The sequence below is a fragment of the Pleurodeles waltl genome, chromosome 5 (genome assembly GCF_031143425.1).
Source record: "Pleurodeles waltl isolate 20211129_DDA chromosome 5, aPleWal1.hap1.20221129, whole genome shotgun sequence".
NCBI classification, from domain to species: domain Eukaryota; kingdom Metazoa; phylum Chordata; class Amphibia; order Caudata; family Salamandridae; genus Pleurodeles; species Pleurodeles waltl.
The window spans coordinates 1,314,724,527-1,314,743,648 of NC_090444.1; the positions used below are offsets into that span (position 1 = coordinate 1,314,724,527).

Here is a 19,122-nt window from a genome sequence, read left to right on the forward strand (position 1 = left end):
TTGCAACGACTAAAGGCATCCCATATGAGGAGAGGTTTTACGTACTCGGAGCTGTTGACACTGTCTCCGGAGGCCAGAATAGAAATTCAATAGTGAATAGGCCACATGGAAGCATGGCCAGACATCCACATCCCTTGGTGACACAGGGACACCTGAACCTGAGGCTTGGAGGATTTTAGGGGACGATGGCAGGAAATCGGACTTTCGGAGGAAGCTGACAATCTCATCAGACAGGCATAGGCTTCGGCACGACCAAGAGATATATATCGGCATAGAAACAATGGTCCCGTTGATGTATGGAGAAGCACTTGGATCCTATGGGGGGCCTCAGTTATACACATAATTAATTTCCTTGCGGAAGTATGCAAATCAGGACTGGCTTATCACACAGTTAATTCCTTTAGATCAGTCATATCAGCGGGACACCTTCCCATCAATAATATCCCGGTGGGGGAGTATCCTTGGGTTTGTAAGTTGCTTAAAGGCATCAGAATGTCTAGGCCCCTGGAACCCAGGTATTCAGGCTTATGGGACGTTAAAAGAGTCCTTCAACTCCTTTCAGAATGGCAGGATAATCAATACTTGTCCAGGAGGGAGATATCAGTGAAGTTGGCCATGCTGCTTTGTCTTATTTCCTGCAAGAGGGTTTCGGATGCCCCGGCCGTTGACATCACAGCAAGAGTTTTCACACCAGAAAAGGTCACATTTACTATATCTAGATGGACAAAAACTAATATCAGGTCGGTATCATATCCTAGCTTTGAAAGTCCTCCTAAACTTTGTGTGGTTAGGTGCCTTAAGGTGTATGAGGAGATGATGGTGGAAATAAGACCACCAGGTGAGAAACAACTGTTAATTACCATCAAGAAGCCACACAGGGCGGTTTCTTCAACGTCTACTGCCAAGTGGGTAAGATGGATTGTGATGGAGGCAGGCATTGATGTCCGCCTTTTTGATGTGCACTCCACCAGAGGGGCGATGGCCTCTAAGGCGGTAAAAGTAGGAAGCAAACTGTAAGATATTATGAGTGCGGCCAACTGGTCAACAGAATCCACCTTTAAGAAATTCTATTTCAAGTCTATTCATGAAGCTGCCTCGCTGGTGGTGAGTAAGCTTTGAACATGCACAATCCCCATGTCCAGTCTTTACACGGAATGAGAAATTTCCTAGCTAATGTGAAGGAAAGTTTAAATTCTATTAAGGACACGGAGAGGATTATCACATCCTATGCTCTGGCAGTATACCCTCCCTGGGTTTTCTCTGATCAAATCAAGGAATATATCAGAGAGGGGAGTTATACAGGAGCACTTCACACAGGTAATATTCATATTCACAAACTACTGACTTATGCATGACGTTTCTGAGATGGTTATACGTTAGTTTGAATGCCATTTGATCTCCTTCGTAATTTCCTTGGAAACGTATCATTAAGATGTAAGGTTGTTGGATGTTGTTTAATGCTGGTTTCGAGTTGCTAATGGTAATCAAGTATGATGGAGGATGAATAATGCTTTGATTATATTCTAGGATGTGAATCTAAGATAGATTGAGGCTGCTTGAACTTAACTTCCTATAGTGAAGAAGAGGAAGGACTGGACCAGACACGCATTTGGGCAGTACTTCCATTGGTTTATGGTTACCCTGGTTAAGCTGTTGGACTCTTGAATTATGTAACGTTGTTTACTGTGTTTTTTAACTTGAACTTTGAACTTGCTGAAATAATAAAAGTGAAGAAAGGACTGTATAATCCAAGCCTCTGTGTCCTTAATAGAATTGAAACTTTCCTTCATGTTAGCTAAGGAATTTCTCATTTCCTTATTTACTGCAGTATCCTCAGTAGAAGCTGCTCTCAGTTTTCCCCTTCGATTCCATCAAGATGGCGTTCAGGTGTAGCACATTTTTGGCATAAATTTAGAATGTTAGCACTGTAATTGCTCATAAGAAGACTGTAATCTGCTGATCATCAGGGAGTTAACTGGCAGTCTGCTGTTCGTGTTGAAAGTGCATGTTTCAGTCCGCATGTCAGAAGGTTTTAATGAAATAGAAGAGGAAGGTATTTGAGAACTCAATGAAAACATTAAAAAATGTCTTTCTACAGCAGTAACCATAATTTCTATGATAAAATGAACCCCCTCATTTTTTTCACTTTCTAAATTAAATGCTTTAAGTTTTACCAGTTTGATTAAATAAAGATGGCTTCAGGTGTGATACACTTTTGTCATAAGTAAGACTGTGCGCTCTAGTTGTTCTTTAGAACACTCTGGGTGGCTGCAGTAGAACACAAAAGAACACAACTGACAGACTGCGCCTGTTGGAAGTTTTTTACTGAAAATGTCAGACACATTCTCATATAGCTGAGAAAGATAGTAGAATTTACAGAAAATATGCTCTGATTTTAGTTTCTGGAGCACCTTCCATAACCTCTATGGGAAAATAATGAGAAAACTGTTTTCTCTCAAACATGTTTCATGAAATCTCAGCAGCAGGGTAAAATCACATTAGAACACACCACAATTCCTAAAGTTAGTATGGTACCTTTAACAAATGATTTTTATTGTAACAAACATTTGGCATCACCCTTTATACGTTCTTATTGTGACCATCAAAACCTGCCATGCACGACAATGCATTTCAATGGAGTGCTATCATGTATATTGGTCCCAGGATGGCTGCCATCACTTTCAGGTTGAAGTGCCAACAGCTAATCAGATCTCATCATGAGATCTGTGCTTAAGCTCCGCCCAGATATTCAGATTTTGATTTATTTTACTATCTCAAAAACTACTGAACAGATTTACACCAAATAAGAAAAAGGGTGATCTGAGGACCAAAAGCTACCTTTCTGCCATATTTGGTGTAAGTCCATCCAGAGGTTCGGGCTGCAGGCGTGTCTAAAGAGTCTACGAGAAATAACATAGGAAATGCACTTGTTTTGACCCATCCTTTTCTCATCCCCGCTTGTCGTATCACCCTGAAACTTTCCATACACAACGAGACCCTTGGGCACACTTTTTTTTGGAAAGGTTCGTGATAATTCATCAAATGGCAATAAGATATAGCCAAGTCAAAAAACGCTATTTCTATGGAAACTAGGTCCTAAATATAGCTACCTACTGGAGACTATACACACCTATATATATATATATATATATATATATATATATATATATATATATATATATAATCCCATACTATATACAAGGAAAACATACTATTAATCTAACATATAGGTACAAAACCTAAGGGCTTCTAGGGACCAAAAAGCAAAGTACTGAACTTGTGAGACTTGCAATGAATTAACTGTAAGTTAAGCAATTAAGGAGGTGTGAAATCAAACATAAGTTAATCAAGGACATAAGAACTCAAATGTAAAACAAACCATCAGACATGGATACACTGATACAGTCATAGGAATATACAGATCTAAATGTACATTCTGCATGTTTTCTCAGGTTTTGTAGTGGGAAAAGAATACACCATATGGAATGAAAGGTCTGGATGAATATCATCATTACTGACATAGTAGAGAGCATGCCATGACCTGAAATGTAGCTACTGTAAGTTCACCATCTGAGAGAGATGAGTACATTTTCCAATTGAAGGTGACTTTTTTTTGTCGATCATGAACAGGACATGAGTCACGCTCTTTGCTAACAGGAGTTGGAAGGCAAGCTCACTTTAGAAAAGTTCTCTTAATTATGAGTTTTTCTGTGATTGCAGGAATAGGTTGTATGACCTTGTCAATGTCTTGCTGAAATGTTGATGAGTGTTGGGTATTCAAACAACATATTTTGGAGTGAAAAGCTAACATTTATTGCATATTTAGTGCAGGGGCAATGCTAAAAGCCTAGTCCTGAGTTACAAGAGGCTCTGGAGAATGTAGAGTATAAAGGTATGATCTTTTATATGCTCTAATGATCTATTTTGCTTTCCAAAATTAAGGCCCTGAAATTTAACCTGTAGAGAGATTTAGTTGGTCTTATCAGAAATAAGGTCTGAAATACTATATTTCTAGATTTTCCAGAAAAAACATAATTTTGCAGACATAGTGCTATTTGAGGCATCTCCTTTGGTGAATGTGCTGCAAGTATGAGTTCGAGGTATCTAGGGATCTATCTTGTAGCGAAATATGTTCACAAAGAGGACAGTAGATGTTTTTGTGATAATATGTTGTGGCAGTATTGGTAATGGATTCTTTGACTGTTGATTCTGAAGGATGGTTTAGGACAAAAAAGAGGAAACAGATGAGCCATTGAATTTAGGTGATATTTTATTACCCCACAAAAGTACATTCCTTGTTGTAACAATAGCTGGTGAATGTATTTCTTTCGAGAGCAATAGCACAATTCAGTGCACTCTAGAGGCTTTTTCTGCAACATAAGAGGCGATAAGCCCAACTTTCGGTTTCTTTAAGGATACCTGTTTCCATCTCATGCTATGTTTCTTTCCATTCTCTAATTGTTCTATCATGAGCCTTTTAATTTATGAAAATAATGGTTTTGGGAGTTAGAGTAAAAGCTGCACAGGCAGAGTAGTACTGGGTGCATTATATTATTATTTTTGTAGGATTATATAAGGACCAGATTTCCTACTTTTCATTTCACTTTTAAAATGTTAAATGGCAGTGGTATTTTCAGTCAAATGTACAAAGCTATACTTAATTTGGCTTATTACAAAATAAACAAATGCTGCCTAATTGATAATTGTTGCACCAGACCCCTTTTGCAGGGTCATCTCCAATCTTTTTGCCTCCTTCCTCCTAATTTTTCTGACCAGTTTCTGTTGGCTTTAGGACACTGTCACTTTACCACTGCTAAACAGTTCTAAAGTGCTTATGCTCTCTGTGTAAATTGTACTGTTGATTGGTTTATCCATAATTGGCATATTTGATTTACTGGTAAGCCTGTATATCCTGATGAGCCATCTGAGCTAGAGGGGAGGGAGGAGTGGTCAGTCACACCTGAAAGGACTGTGCCTGCCCTTACACAATGCAGTCTCCGACCCCCTGGTGTGCATCTGGGGCCTGGCCTGGACAAGGAAGGATTTCGCAAACACTTGAGACTTTGCTTTGAAGTTTGCCAACTTCAAAGGCAGAAAGGGGTATAAGAGGAAGACCCAAAACCCCAGACTTTTAGACTCTTTCTGGAATCTATTGGAACCTCTGCCCAGGAGAAGAGACGAAGGGCTGAAGGAGGAGTACTGTCTTTTTGCTGGACTGGCCTGCAGTTGCTGCTTCTGCCTGAAAAGAGTGCAAAGGGTGAACTTTGCTGTGTGTACTGCTTGAGAAAGTTTTCCAAGGGGTTGGAGTAGAGCTTGCCTCCTGTTGGAAGTCTCAGGGACACCAAAGACTTCCGTTTCCTTGACCTGCAGCACTGGGAACTGTGTGTTTTGTGCTGTTCAAGAGGAGAAACCACTGTGCCACCGCCAACGAAGCCGCTGACTGCACCGTGACCTGCCAACGGCACACGGAGCCGCACTGCCCGCTTCGCACCGAGACCCTGCTCTCACCGACGCCGTCATCAGAGAACTTCACTGAGCCGATGCTCGCACCGTGACCTGTCGGGTACGCACTCCAGCATCGTCTGCTCACACCGCAGCCTGGGCCTCCCCGACGATGCCGCTCCTGCTGACACCGGCGCCGCTGGCTGCACCGTGGCCTGTGGACACTGCTCGTGAGGTTCACAAAGCACCGTCCCGCACCACAGCGCTGGTCCACCGAAATCAGCATAATCGACTCCAGTGTCATCACCACGCATCCTGCCGCACTGTGGCCTGTGGACACTACTTGTGAGGGTCACGAAGCACCGTCCCGCACTGCTGGCTTGGGCCTAACGACAACGCCGGTTCCTGCACCGTGACCTGGTGACACCGAAAGACACACCGCCCCGCTTCACACCCCAGCCCTGGTCTCACCGACGTCGCTGGACGCCGTCACCGAGCCGCTGCCTGTACTGTGACCTGTGGGCACTGCACGTTGCATTGTCCCGCTTCGCACTGCAGCCCCGACGACATCCATGCCAGCACTCCTGACTTCCTCAGCACGGAGTTTGATCCGCAAGGCGTGTGACTTCAAGGGCCCGAAGACTCCTGCACCGATTCCGGAACCGACAGCGCAACGCCAGCGATGCTGCGAGGATCACGACGCCCTGCAATTCCAAAGGTACGGTTTGCGGGTCCTCCCGACACCGTAGCTGGCTCGCGATGGCGTGGCTGACCTGAACTGTTGGTTTTGTTGACCACAATGCCGTGGTAGTCCCAGGTGGAGCTATCGACTTCAAGGAACTGTATTTTTAAGATAAATCTTACAAAATTAATTTCTTTAGCACTGTATGTTGGACTTTTATCGTTTTGGTCTTGTTTTACACAGATAAATATTGGCTATTTTTCCAAAACTGGTGTGGTGTCCTTTTGTAGTGTTTTAACTGTATTACTGTGTGTTATGTGCAAATGCTTTACACCTTACTTCTGATATAAGCCTGACTGTGCCAAGCTACCAGGGGGGTGAGCAGGGGTTATCTTAGCGGGTATCTCCCTTACCCTGACTAGAGTGAAGGTCCCTACTTGGACAGGGTGCAAACCGACTGCCAACTCGAGACCCAATTTCTAACAAGCATGTTTTCCAATCATTTATTTTTACATTTAAAGACATATTTAAAATGTATGCTCCTGCATCTTACAGCTTTTCAGAAATATTCTAAAATGTGTAAATCCCATGGTGAATAAGTGTGTTTCACAAAATTCACAAAATCCTGATTTTGTGAATTGCATTTGCTATGCAACAAAGCAAAACCATGCTGCGAAAAAAGTTTGGTGAATCAGCCTACTGAATGTATTTATTAGCTAGGATTTTAGTATGAAATACACCATTGAGTTTTTTAAAATCAGATACAAAGTTTTTAATGAGAGTGGGGATGTTACCTTTATCTAGATTAGGAATCACCAAAAAGTCTGCTTCAGGGAACAATCCTTTCACTTGGCCATTTGTGAGAAATACTAAAAGATAGTATGGGTGAGCAAACTGTTCCTACATTGGGAGTAGATCCCATTATTGCCACAGAACATTTCTTAGACTGAAACTCCAATTCACTTCCAGGATTTGGTCAGAAATGAGTTATCTTTCAAATCTTATCAAAAAGGACCAGGTCCTACACAGAACAGCAAATTATAGCTGCAACAGCTCGTAATTATGGGATATAGCTTTCCATGTATATAGGTTGATAGTATTTTATCAGTAGAGAAGAACCCTCTTTACTGAAGGTGGTAACTCGTTTTTTAAAAACATGAAGTAAATGTGTTATTTTCATTTCTTATTTTGACAGATTTTGGGAGGATAAGCTGATTGGACGTACCAACAAAAAGATTATGAATTTCTTTCTCGAATTTATTAGTTTTGCATTTGTTTTATCTAGTTCATTTGGATAATACTGTAAGACGAATTATTATGATGGCAATTAAAATACATTTAACTTGTGGTTTTGGTTGATTGTATATTCACAAGTGCAACCTAAAAATAGTTTATTATTCATTTTACAGTTGAATTATCCACAGGCCTCTCGACAATTGTCCACAAGAGATTCACAGCCAGCATTTCTATAGATACAAGTAGTTTCCAGTATTTGATAATCTAATGCATTTTATACAGTTATAAAGACCAGATGTACTATGGCATTTTGCAGTCACAAAGGGTCAGATTTGCTAAATTGAACCATTTGCGATCTCAAAACATTCTTTTAGTATTTATCAAACTCAAGTTGTGTTTCGGTAACAGACTACCAAATAGCAATTTGGGGTTGCGACTACACACTGAATCACTATTTGCGAGGGATGTGTTCTAAGGAGCAATTTACAATGGGATGTATTAACGTTTCGTGATCGTAATCCGGTTGCAAAACATTGACATTTTACAGACTAATGAGGGTAGTTGTGACCCCTTCACCTATGTGAATGTTTAAAAAACCACCCTTTTTAAGGAGTAGGCAAGTGCCCAAGGGACCACTGCTTGATCATAAAAATGTTTGTGAAACATTTTACTTTTTATTTAAAAAAACAAAAGCATTCTGTTTTCCCTTTAGAAAAACAGGCTGTATTGGAAAAAAAATGCTTTATTGAAAAGCAATCAAAGGCATGGTGGTTTGCTGATCCAAGCAGGTCTACATCCCTGTGATTTTAGCCAATCATAGTGTGTCAGACTTTGCCCCACCTCATGCATAATAATGAGGAAGTTGGGATTGTGACCCATTGTGAATGGTGACTTTGTGAATCAACCTATTACCACATAGGCTAATTAGAACAATGAAAATCAATTTGGTAAACAGTTCTCAATTTGCAACCACTTTTACCAAACAGATTCTTAGCACCTCTGGTCCTAATAAATAAACAACATTTTTTAATGCTCTCTTCATAGGTGATACATTTAAAATTTTCCTTGGATTTGGCAACCCACTTAACTTGGGGACAACCTAGTTCACATGTTCCGATGGGTAAGGACTATCAGCTTGCTGCATTCTCATCAATCTCATTATCCCCAACAATGCCCCTATGAGTTTCAATGTATAGTACAATACCTACAGTCATCAATGCCCTCGCCGCCTTTCCCACAGTCTTTGTTGAACAGTCGAATGCCTGTGACAATCATGGTGAGCTCCCTCAGCTGCCGCTCCTTGTCCTTCTTCACCAAAGAAAGGAAAGTGCCAAGCTCTGTCTGTGGAAACACACTCTGCAGAGCAGCTGAGGGGGCAAAGACATACACAAAGGTTAGTGATGGAGAATTGTCAGGCTTTGTGGTCAGTTTATGATGCATATCTAGCAATGCTACATCAGGAAATGCACTAATTCAATTTCCACAATATCCCGTCTGAAATAGGTTTTAGATTTACCATGACGTGTAATGATGCAAAGGGCCATTTCTTTTTCCAGCTGCAAATGTCAGTTTTGGGAGTTAGCTTCTAAAAAATACAAGATACTTTGCCAAGTGGGGGCAACAAAAATGGAGCTCGCTTGGCAAAGTTCACAGCCTTCACTGCAGCTTTGCACTAGCGGTTAAAATGAAGGCTTTAGAAATGCCCCAGCATTCCATGGAGCAGTTGCGGATCTCTAATTATATTGACAATATCTATTTATTATGACAAAACCCACACCAGGGAATGGATGATGTAGTCTCAGCTGCATGGCAGACTAGAATCCAAATTACCCACTACTGCCCCTATTCCAAGTCTACAGTGTTTGAAGAGTGGTCTTACTGGAGTGGTAGTATCACACCTCGTAATACTAATGCTGGAGGTATTTGTAATTCTGGGTTGTAGTATTATTAGGGCATTCAAAGTTATCCCCTACAGGGCCATAAGGAATGGGAAATGAAATGCAGACATCACTGCTAATGCATGTATTTCCACATGTTATGCCATCATTCTGTGCCTTTTGCTGGGACAAAACTCACCAAAAGTGTAGTCAGTGAAAGTCAGTTGAGAAGGGGTATTATGCCACCAGAATAGACTGAGGGATGGAGGAGTAATCAGGGTTGTTATTGTCACTGCTGTGATGAAAAGCAAACTTGACAGCGTTTTCAGTGATTCACAAGACTACAAACATGGGTCGCTGATTTTCCCATGTATGCGGGTGATGTGCTCCTCTACAACAGGATGCCTAGGCTAAACTTTCAAGTTGCACTAGACTTGGCTCAAATTAGTGAGGTCTGCAATCTCAAAATGGATTGAGCAAAGTATGCAGTGGTTGCACTGACTTTTGGATCCATGAATGGTAGAGACCCTTTCTTTTCTCTGGAACACTCACTGTACAAAATATTTCAGTATTACATTTTACCACACTAAGGGGGTCATTACGAGTCTGGGGGTCACATGACCGCCAGACTCGCAGCGGCGGTCCAAGCTCCACATTATGACCACTTCATTTGTGCTGCTGTCAGACCACCAGCCCCTGCCAAGGATCAGGGATCCCGGCGGTCTGGCAGTTGCAAGCAGCGCTGCCCTGGGAATTACAAACTCGTTCTCTGCCAGTGATTTCATGACGATGCACCCTGCATTCTACAGCATTGATGCTGGTTCGATTATGAGCCAGAGACAATGCTGTAGGGTTCTTCCCGCTAGGCCAGTGGGCAGAAACTCAGGTTTCCGCCCCCTGACGTAGCTGGAAACTCCTAATGGGCCCAGTGGGGAGGTAGCCACTATGGCGGCAAACTCCTGGTCAGAAGTTCGGCAGACTTGTAATGATGCCCTAAGTATGATAGCATGAAGTTTGGAATATCTCAGGTGGTTTACTCGGAAAGTAGAAAGTACATAGCTCTTCCACCATTAACAGAAAGCAGAAGAGGACTTGCCAAGACGTGAATGTGCACTAGATTTCCATACTCGTTAACTAATGCGCTCTACAGACCTTGCTTAGTTTAAATCCCTTGCCATTTGAATAGGTATTGCCGCATCTTAATCACTAATCCTACATTAAAGGTACGTAAAAGAGACCCATTAATAAAATGGACAAGCTGTTTTTAGATTCAATACAATTATTTCAGCTGTGTTTTACCTTATTAAAAACATAAGACCAAGTTAAAAAGAGCCAAAATGTCACAATGCATCACATACCAACATATTACAACAAACTTAAGTACGGCCTGTACCGTTCACAACATCGGAATACACTAGTAACAAGTTGACTGGATGGACTTTTCAATACTTTATAGGGTTTATTTCGAGTTGCTCTGAACAGGGGGACATGGGAATACTGTTTATGGAATTACTGTTTCCAGGTCATCTCCCTACCCTTGTTCTAGGCAAATGTGACTATTAAGGCCCAAAACGGCGACTAAAATGCAGAGCCTATAATTACTCTTTCCAGCATGTTTTTCCTGAATTGTGGGCCTGTTCCCATTCACAAATCCCACCCGCTTCCAGTAATGTATAACAAGCATTTGCAATGCAATGGGTCTTGCGTTTGCTCAAGTTAGAGCTATATGCATTGTAAATTCCCAAATGGACTTTTCTTACCACATAAATTGAAAAGTAAAAGTAAAATAGCAAGCCAATTCACAACGGCACAGCCATGAGCGGGAGTAAAAGCGTGAAGGAGAGACACAGAAGGAAAATAATTTTGGTTGCAGTCAAAAGTATCGGCACACGTGCAATTATTTATACAACAGGGTCGATGGCCAAGGAGGTAACAAAACTGCCCCAAGAACGGACAAACGTAAAGCATTTACCAATTGTTAGAAATGGCAGAGTTGGCAGAGGTATACACCCTTGTCCAAGTAGGGACCACAATCCTAGTCAGGGTAAGTCACACACAATCCAAATTATCCAGTGCCCACCCTCTGGTAGCTTGGCACTGAGCAGTCAGGCTTAACTTAGAAGGCAATATGTAAAGTCTTTAAAAATCAACAAATGTCTCTTGTGTGCAAAGTACCTTGTATGCATCAAAATTACACACACAAAGACCGCAGAGGAGGAGGTGCGTGGAAAAAAGAAGTTGTGTGTCGGATTTCCGGGTGCGCACAGATGATGCGTCGATTCTTTCCACGCTGCAAGGGCCTTGTGTCAATTTCCGGTGCGCGGTCTTGGATCCTCACTGTGATGCGGGGTCTTTTGACACCCAGGGACGATGTGTGGAGTTCCTGGGCGTGCAGGCGGAAGTCACAGGTGCTGCGTCGATCCAGTGAGAGATGCGTCGGAGTTTCTGCCGCACGGTAGGCACTGCATCGATTTGTCATGCAGGAAGTTGGGCTGCGTCATTCCGGCTCAGCGATGCGTCAATCCAGTGGACTGTGCATCGAAGTTCCGGTCGCAATGCTCGCGCTGCGTCGAACTCCACTCAGGGAGTCGGGCTGGGTCGTTCCGGGTCGGCGATGCTGTGATTCTTTCACCCCTAGGCAGGCTGTGCGTCGATTCCAGCAGGCTGTGCATCGATTTTGCCACACAAGGAATTCCTTTGATGAGATGAAGTCTTTTTGGCCCTGAGACAACAGGAACAGGAGGCAAGTTCAATCCAAGCCCTTGAAGAGCACTTCTTAGCAGAGCCAGAGGCCAGCAAGGCAGCAGGGCAACAGCAAGGCAGCAGTCCTTCACAGCAAAGGTGAGTCCTTTGGGTAGCCAGGCAGCTCCTCTTGGCAGGTTACAGGGTCTGGTTTAGAGTGCCTGTCCAGCCCAGACGTAGATTGGAGGCAGGCTGTAAGGCACAGATGGATTTTAAGTGCAGAGAAATGCTCACTTTCTAACAGTAGCATTTCTAAAATAGTAATGTAAAATCCAACCTCACCAGTCAGCAGGATTTTGTATTACCATTCTGGCCATACTAAATATGAACTGTTTACCCCTTTCTGATCAGAATCTACCACTCAAACAGTATAGGAGGGTAGCCCTAATGTTAGCCTGTGAAAGGGGGAGGACTCACAGCACTGAAAAATAAATTTAGGAGGTTACTACCAGGACACATAAAACACATAGGTATATGTCCTGCATTTTACCTACCCAGCACCCTCCCCTATGGGTTACCTAGGGCCTACCTTAGGGGTGACTTTTATGTAGAAAAGGGGAGTTTAAGGCTTGGCAAGTACTTTTAAATGCCAAGTCGAAGTGGCAGTGAAACTGCACACACAGGCCTTGCAATGGCAGGCCTGAGACATGGTTAGAGGGGCTACTTATGTGGGTGTCACAACCAGTGCTGCAGGCTGACTAGTAGCATTCAATCTAAAGGCCCTGGGCACATTTAAAACCAGTAAAAACAGTGTCAAGAATGTGGCAGGAGGCAGGCAAAAAGTTGGGGGTGATCACCCTAAGGCTGTCAAGTCTAACACCAAGGATAATAAAGGATTTTTGAAAGGCAAGCCCATGAACCAGTGATAGTGACAGGCATGCTGTGGGTGTAGTTAAAAACCCACAGATAAATTACAACACGTCACAGCGCTTGTGTGCTCGACCTAAAAAGCACCGCTCCATACATGTCAATTGACCCAATTCAGGCAGGTATCTCCCGATTTTTGCAACCAAAAATGGCTGTATTTTGGCTGTGTCCTGCCTGAAATTGCCTCTCTTTCCTTAGAAGTCCATGGGGAGGAATACATTCTCCCAATTATTTTTTACAGCGTTCTACTTTCCTCTTCTAAAATGTTGGCATGTATGCTGCTCACCTGTCGCTTCTCGGACAACCTTGATGTCTGTTGGAGATCCGAGGCCAGAACGCAGCAGGACATAGCTGACAATCTTTCGGTAGAGGCTCTCGAGCTCTTCTGCTGAACGAGCACGGCAATCCGTGATTTCTCTGCTCACAGGGGCTAGTCTAGACTCCAGAACTCGGTGGTGCTCATCAAGAAATTCACCTGTGCACCCAAGAAAAATGCAATAATGTCACCTAAATTAAACTACATATTTACAATTGCAATTATAAATTAGGCTCTTTTACTGACCAACGTGTCAAACCTACTCAGCTACCTCTTGGCAAAGATTTCTTTAGAGGGAACTGAAAAAATAACCAAAATGTACCAACTTGTTTTTTTTTAATTGGTTAAAAAAGTGCCAAAATTGGCAACAAAAGGTTTGGTGTGCGAGAAACACCTTCTTCTATGCGAGAGAACCACATGTTTTGCAATTTTTGAAGTAGTGGTCAATTTTATTATTTTTTTATGTGAAAACCATGGGGGAACGCAGGCAGCTACACATTTAAGAATTGTAGACAAAATACTGAATTTAGCAAGTGGTCATTTGTATAGATCACTCATGATTTTCCCAAAGATTAAATTGAAATAAAACAAAAGTAAGCAGGAACAAACAGAGATAGGTGATAATATTTTCATCTGCTATGTCGAGCAACAAAAATTATACATTGTTATGTCACTAGAAAGGTCCCAAAATGAAAGGTGGGGATAGCAAGATTTTTTTCTTTCAAATGTAATCATTATGAGGATGTGGGTTGCTGCAATATTCAGGCTTGGGGACAGCAAATACCTAGGGGAATCTACCAACTTCAGATGTTTCTTAAAACTAGAAAACACTGTGAGTCCGGGGTGTTGCAGCTGTGTGGATCCCACTACTATTTCCTACCACAAATGCCCTGCAAACATCAAGATTAGCTAAAATCATAGGTTCTCCTCACATTTCTGTAATGGAAGGTTCCTGAATCTGCAGGGATGAGCAAGTAATACCTCCCAGCTTTCTAACATTACTCTTGATAATTACAGTGCCCACTTGTTTGGGTAGGCCTTTTCCCTGAGATAGTAAAGGCCCCAAAATGCAAAATGGAAACATCCATATATTTATTTTGAAAATCAATCATTCTGGGGATATGCATTGCAGCAGTAGTTGGACCTGGGGTGGGCCGGCACCCAGGGGAACCTAACAACCCCAGGCATTTCTGAAAACTAGGCACCCAGTGGTGTGGCCTAAATGGATCCCACTAAGTTTGTATACCCAAAATGCCCTGAAATAGCAAATATTGGCTAAAATATATTTTTCTCACATTTCTCGGAGGCAAAGCTCCAACATCTGCAAGGATCATCAAAAGTCACACTGCCCAGTGTTCCCACTCTTCTCCCGATTAAAAACAGTACCACTCATTTGTGTGTGGATTTATTATATAGCACATGGTTACAGTTTCAGTCCATTTCCACCATATGTTTTAGACCCATCCATACATTATGGAGAATTGTTTTTTTCAGTAGACTTGCGGGAAATGCAGGAGGGTAAGACTTTTGCCATTGGCTGGAAGGGTCTGAAATTTCGGTCACATAAATCAGGTAAAATTAGCATTCCTTGATCCAGACTTTCACAGCTGCAAAGCATTCTGGGTAAAAAAGGTGTTCTGGGATCCTCACAATCCACACTACCCTAGATTACGCAGGGTATCTACTTTCCAGAAATGCCCAGGTTTGGTTGGGTTCCCTGCAGCCATCCTCAATGTCAAGTGACAGGAAATTGGGATTGGAGCGTTGTTTTGACATATGAGCTGGCACAAAGGGTTTGAACTCCCATACTGGCATATTTGGCTTTCCACATATAGGCCCTCATTCCAACCCTGGCGGTCATAGGATGTCGTCGGAAGCACCGCCAACAGGCTGGCGGTGCTTCATTTGGCATTCCGACCGCGGCTGTAAAGCCGCGGTCGCCCAGCCTGGTCCGGCGGTTTCCCGCCGGATTAGCCCCAGCTGGGAGAATCCTCCATGGCGGCGCTGCCGCCAGCCTGTTTCTGGTGGTTTTCACCGCCAGAAACAGGATGGCAGGAACGGGTGTCGTGGGACCCCTGGGGGCCCCTGCACTGCCCATGCCACTGGCATGGGCAGTGCAGGGGCCCCCTAACAGGGCCCCAGCATGATTTTCACTGTCTGCATAGCAGACAGTGAAAATCGCAACGGGTGCAACTGCACCCGTCGCACCCCTGCAACACCGCCGGCTCCATTCGGAGCCGGCTTCTGTGTTGCAGGGCCTTTCCCGCTGGGCCGGTGGGCGCTCCCTTGGCGGGCGCCCGCCGGCCCAGCGGGAAAGTCTGAATGGCCCGCGGTCTTTTTACCGCGGAGCGGTCATTTGGCGGCGTAAATTTGGCAGGCGGCGACCGCCGTCCGCCAAATTTAGAATTACCCCCATAATCTCTGGTTTCTTGTGAGTTTTATGCACCATATGGTGTGCAGATTAGGGGTAGAGGGAGTGTTAAGAGCACTGAGGCGAGACAGGAGGCCCATGGTAGGTAGAACAGAAAAACGTCTGCACCTAGTTTCTCTACAAAATACTTCCTGGGGGCTGGATGGCTTTATGATCACCTGAGGTAGGCAGCCTGGGGGTAAATCTTACAAACCTTGCCTGAGAGGGGCAGAAGAACTGCCTAGGGCATGGAGGGGCCACCTAGTGCAAGGACAGAACAGCCTCCCACCTGTTTCAATGTTTACTCTCCATATGTAATCCCTAAAATCTAAGGGGCTTTCTGCTCTCTGGGGGAAGGCAAATTAGAGATAAAAGTCCTAACTGCCCCTGGGGAGTAGAAAGACTGTCAAAAGCATGGGACTGGATGGGTGAGGCCAGGCCAACCCTCATTCCTTGTAAAACAAAAATGAAATACTCCCCGGTGCCTAGCAGTGCTCCCTTTCCCCAAGGGGTGGACAGTTTGGGATATTGGGAGTAATCCCCCAGTCTGCTGATGATGGGGAGACAGAAAGATTGTTGGGCACGTGGTGGGTCGAGCAGGGCAGCAACTGACTATGCCTAAGAGGCTGCTCCCCTCAAATTACATCTTTGGTATCTGGTGTAAGGATCCCTGCACGGGGATGGTCATCCTGCAGCAATTTTCAAGGAAAAGTCTTCCCTTTTATATGGGACTTCTACCTTTGAAATCAATGTTTACAGGGGACACCGGGGTTTGTAGTGGGGGGACTTATATCTGCTATCACCATGGCATTACCCTGCATGGGGCAGTGATCATCACTGTAGATTTAAAATACAAAACATCTTGGGCTGTGAAGGAAGCTCTATCCTCGCAGCCGAGTTGGCGGCCCTAAAAGGGAATTCCTCTGATGTAAGCACCAGAGGGATTTCCTGCCCTTTGTGGGGGGATGTGATATTCACGTTCTCTGTACAGTGAAGGTTGTGCAGAGGACGTGAACATCACCTTCTGTGCAAAAAACGTTAAATGATCGGATAGTAGAACATTTAGGAACGGAGTAAGGAAAGGAGGAGGGTTTAGGGAGAGATGGGTCAAAGTTATTGAAGGGGTGTGGGGCAGCAGAAGGTTGTCTAAAAGGAATGTTATGCGTCCTACTTGTGCTCGTCTAGCTGGGTCTGTTAAGCTGGGTAAGGATTGAGAGTCCTGGAGTTCCACACCCATGTTTCTTACCTACCCAGTGCAATGAGACTTAGGGGTAGGAAATAAGTGTATAATGCAAGGGAAGAATAATAATGCATTACGTGCAGGTCAATCCTTAAATTCTGTCTTGGGGATTTTTCACATAGGCGGCATATAGGTTTATTCGGAGGGCAGACATTTCTGCTACACTGTAGGCAAACCAACATTATAATCAAGTTTCTAAGAATTTTCCTGTATCCCCATGGGTCCAAAAAGAAGTAGACTTTCCAAAACGTACTACACCAATGCTTTAAGAAATGAAGCATTTAAAAGCTGAACACTACCTAAATATCATTAGACTCTGTCTTTGCACTCACATTCCTTGACAAAAGGCTTACCAACAGGAAACAAGGCTCTGCATTTGGGGGCAACCCTTGCATAAAAATAAATAGTAAAATGGTCCACTGGGCAGAATGGTTGAAGAAAGGAAATAATTTGCATTAGAGATCTCAGCTCCCCAGACAACCCCATCTCCTTCGCCAGTTCAGAGCCTTAATAATCTAGATGTTTACAGATTCCTTAGGCTCAAACCTGTCATAGGCAAGCTAAAGAAACTACACACACAGCCTTCTCTCAGTATTGCACAAATTAACCCTTCCTGGACACAAAACCACAGAAAATGATAAAATATTTCATAAGGGCAATGGAAAATAATACTATAATACAGAAAAATGTGACAATACCTGTGCAGAGCTGAACATTTAACCTTAAGGTCAAAATTTCAATTTTAGTTGTACAATGTAAATTCTGGATATTACATAAATCCTTCTAGACACCTGACAAGCTATTGTAATCAGGGCTATTGGCAGGTGGTATATTCTGGAAGCGACTACAAATGTTGATGATTTGGAACACATGTTTTACTACTGTTAATGCACAGAACACTTCTGGGAGAACATTAAGTGAACAATTCAAAAATATTTCAGATAAACATTACACTCAACGTTATTAATATCAGTGTGTAGTTGGGTCTGTGTATTTGTGGTTGGGTGGGTGGGTTAATGGAGGGGGCGGGAAAGTGAGTGAGTGTGAATAATCGTATCTCCATAAGGAGGGTCTGCTTGGCAATGTGTCTGTCTCTGATGCCTCCCGGGACCCCTCCTCTATGTAGGGGATGACTCAACCAACATCGAGACTCCCTTTGTCCCCGATTCCACCCCTCCCCCTTACATCCAAAAGCTTGGGGACGACAAATACTGGCGGGTCTGCTGCTGCTGTTAACTATTGAATTATTGTTTGGGGTGGGGTCTTTTCTTTAATTCGGACATTGTTTGCTTCCTATCCTGCCCTTGCATCGCACTTTTACACTACTTTGCACCCGTGATTCGTCAGCTGCAGTTTTCATGCACATGGCTGGGTTTTCCCCAGGACTGCCTGATACAGAGAGCCAAAGCCTGCCACATCGAAATACTATAATGTATGCTTATTGTACACTGCTGTCTGTATTGGGTTATGATGCTCTGTCTTTTGTGCTGCGACTGTATGCGTCAATCTGTAGTATTTTATTCTATGCAATTACTGAATAACCTAATAAAAACAAGCTTAAAAAGTTATTAATGTAGCTCTAGTGCCTTAAACTATTGGCTGTGCATTGGATATCAATGGCCCTGACCTTCTCCTTCTTGGCCCAGTACTATATTTGGGGATTTAAACTATTCTGTGCAAGTTGAAGAACTTCAAGAATGCCTCCTACCACACCTGATGGACCTGGGGTTCTGTTATAAGAATATCTGACAACACCATACACAATAACAATAATACACTCAGCTCCTCATGTAGTCTCTGGTCTGAGTTGGGCTCATACCTGTAAAAATCTAAAACGCCATGACCTCACAGGCTACAAGGACTCATATTACAACACAGACCCAACTACAGTGATGACACGACACGAGTGTCAGGATATTTGGGTTACCATTAATTTGTAAAATGCATGCATCCACAAAGCCTAACTGACGCAAGTTGACAAGGATGCCTAGTCTCTCTGCTATCCCTTTTCTCAGTGGTCTTCTTATACTTCTCCAGTCTACCTTCATACGCTACCATATCTACTACTCCAGCTCAACTATCCGGTCTTCTATAGTCAATATGTTAATCCTTATTTGCTGTCTCCACTTTATCTAACCAACGTATCCAACAGTGAACTTCCAAAACTATTCACAATTTTGTGGGACGTACTGCCATATGAATATGTCTACTCAATGTACTCCTCTCATAAAATCAATAAGAACTTGTGAAATAAACAAAAAGTATGGAATGCTAAAACTGAGGTATGGATTTTTTTTTACATCTTCCAGT

General features: G+C 43.2%; 1 protein-coding gene across 3 annotated transcripts in view; it reads right to left on the reverse strand.

Annotated features, from left to right (window-relative positions):
* CFAP206 (cilia and flagella associated protein 206) overlaps nucleotides 1-19,122 on the reverse strand; it is a 357,566-nt gene that overhangs the window by 186,303 nt on the left and 152,141 nt on the right. For all 3 annotated transcript variants that reach the window (XM_069235563.1, XM_069235562.1, XM_069235560.1), the window contains exons 5-6: nucleotides 13,133-13,321; nucleotides 8,569-8,727 (exon numbers count right to left, since the gene is read on the reverse strand). In XM_069235563.1, the coding sequence (XP_069091664.1) occupies nucleotides 8,569-8,727; nucleotides 13,133-13,321 (348 nt within the window). The remainder of the gene's footprint in view (nucleotides 1-8,568; nucleotides 8,728-13,132; nucleotides 13,322-19,122) is intronic.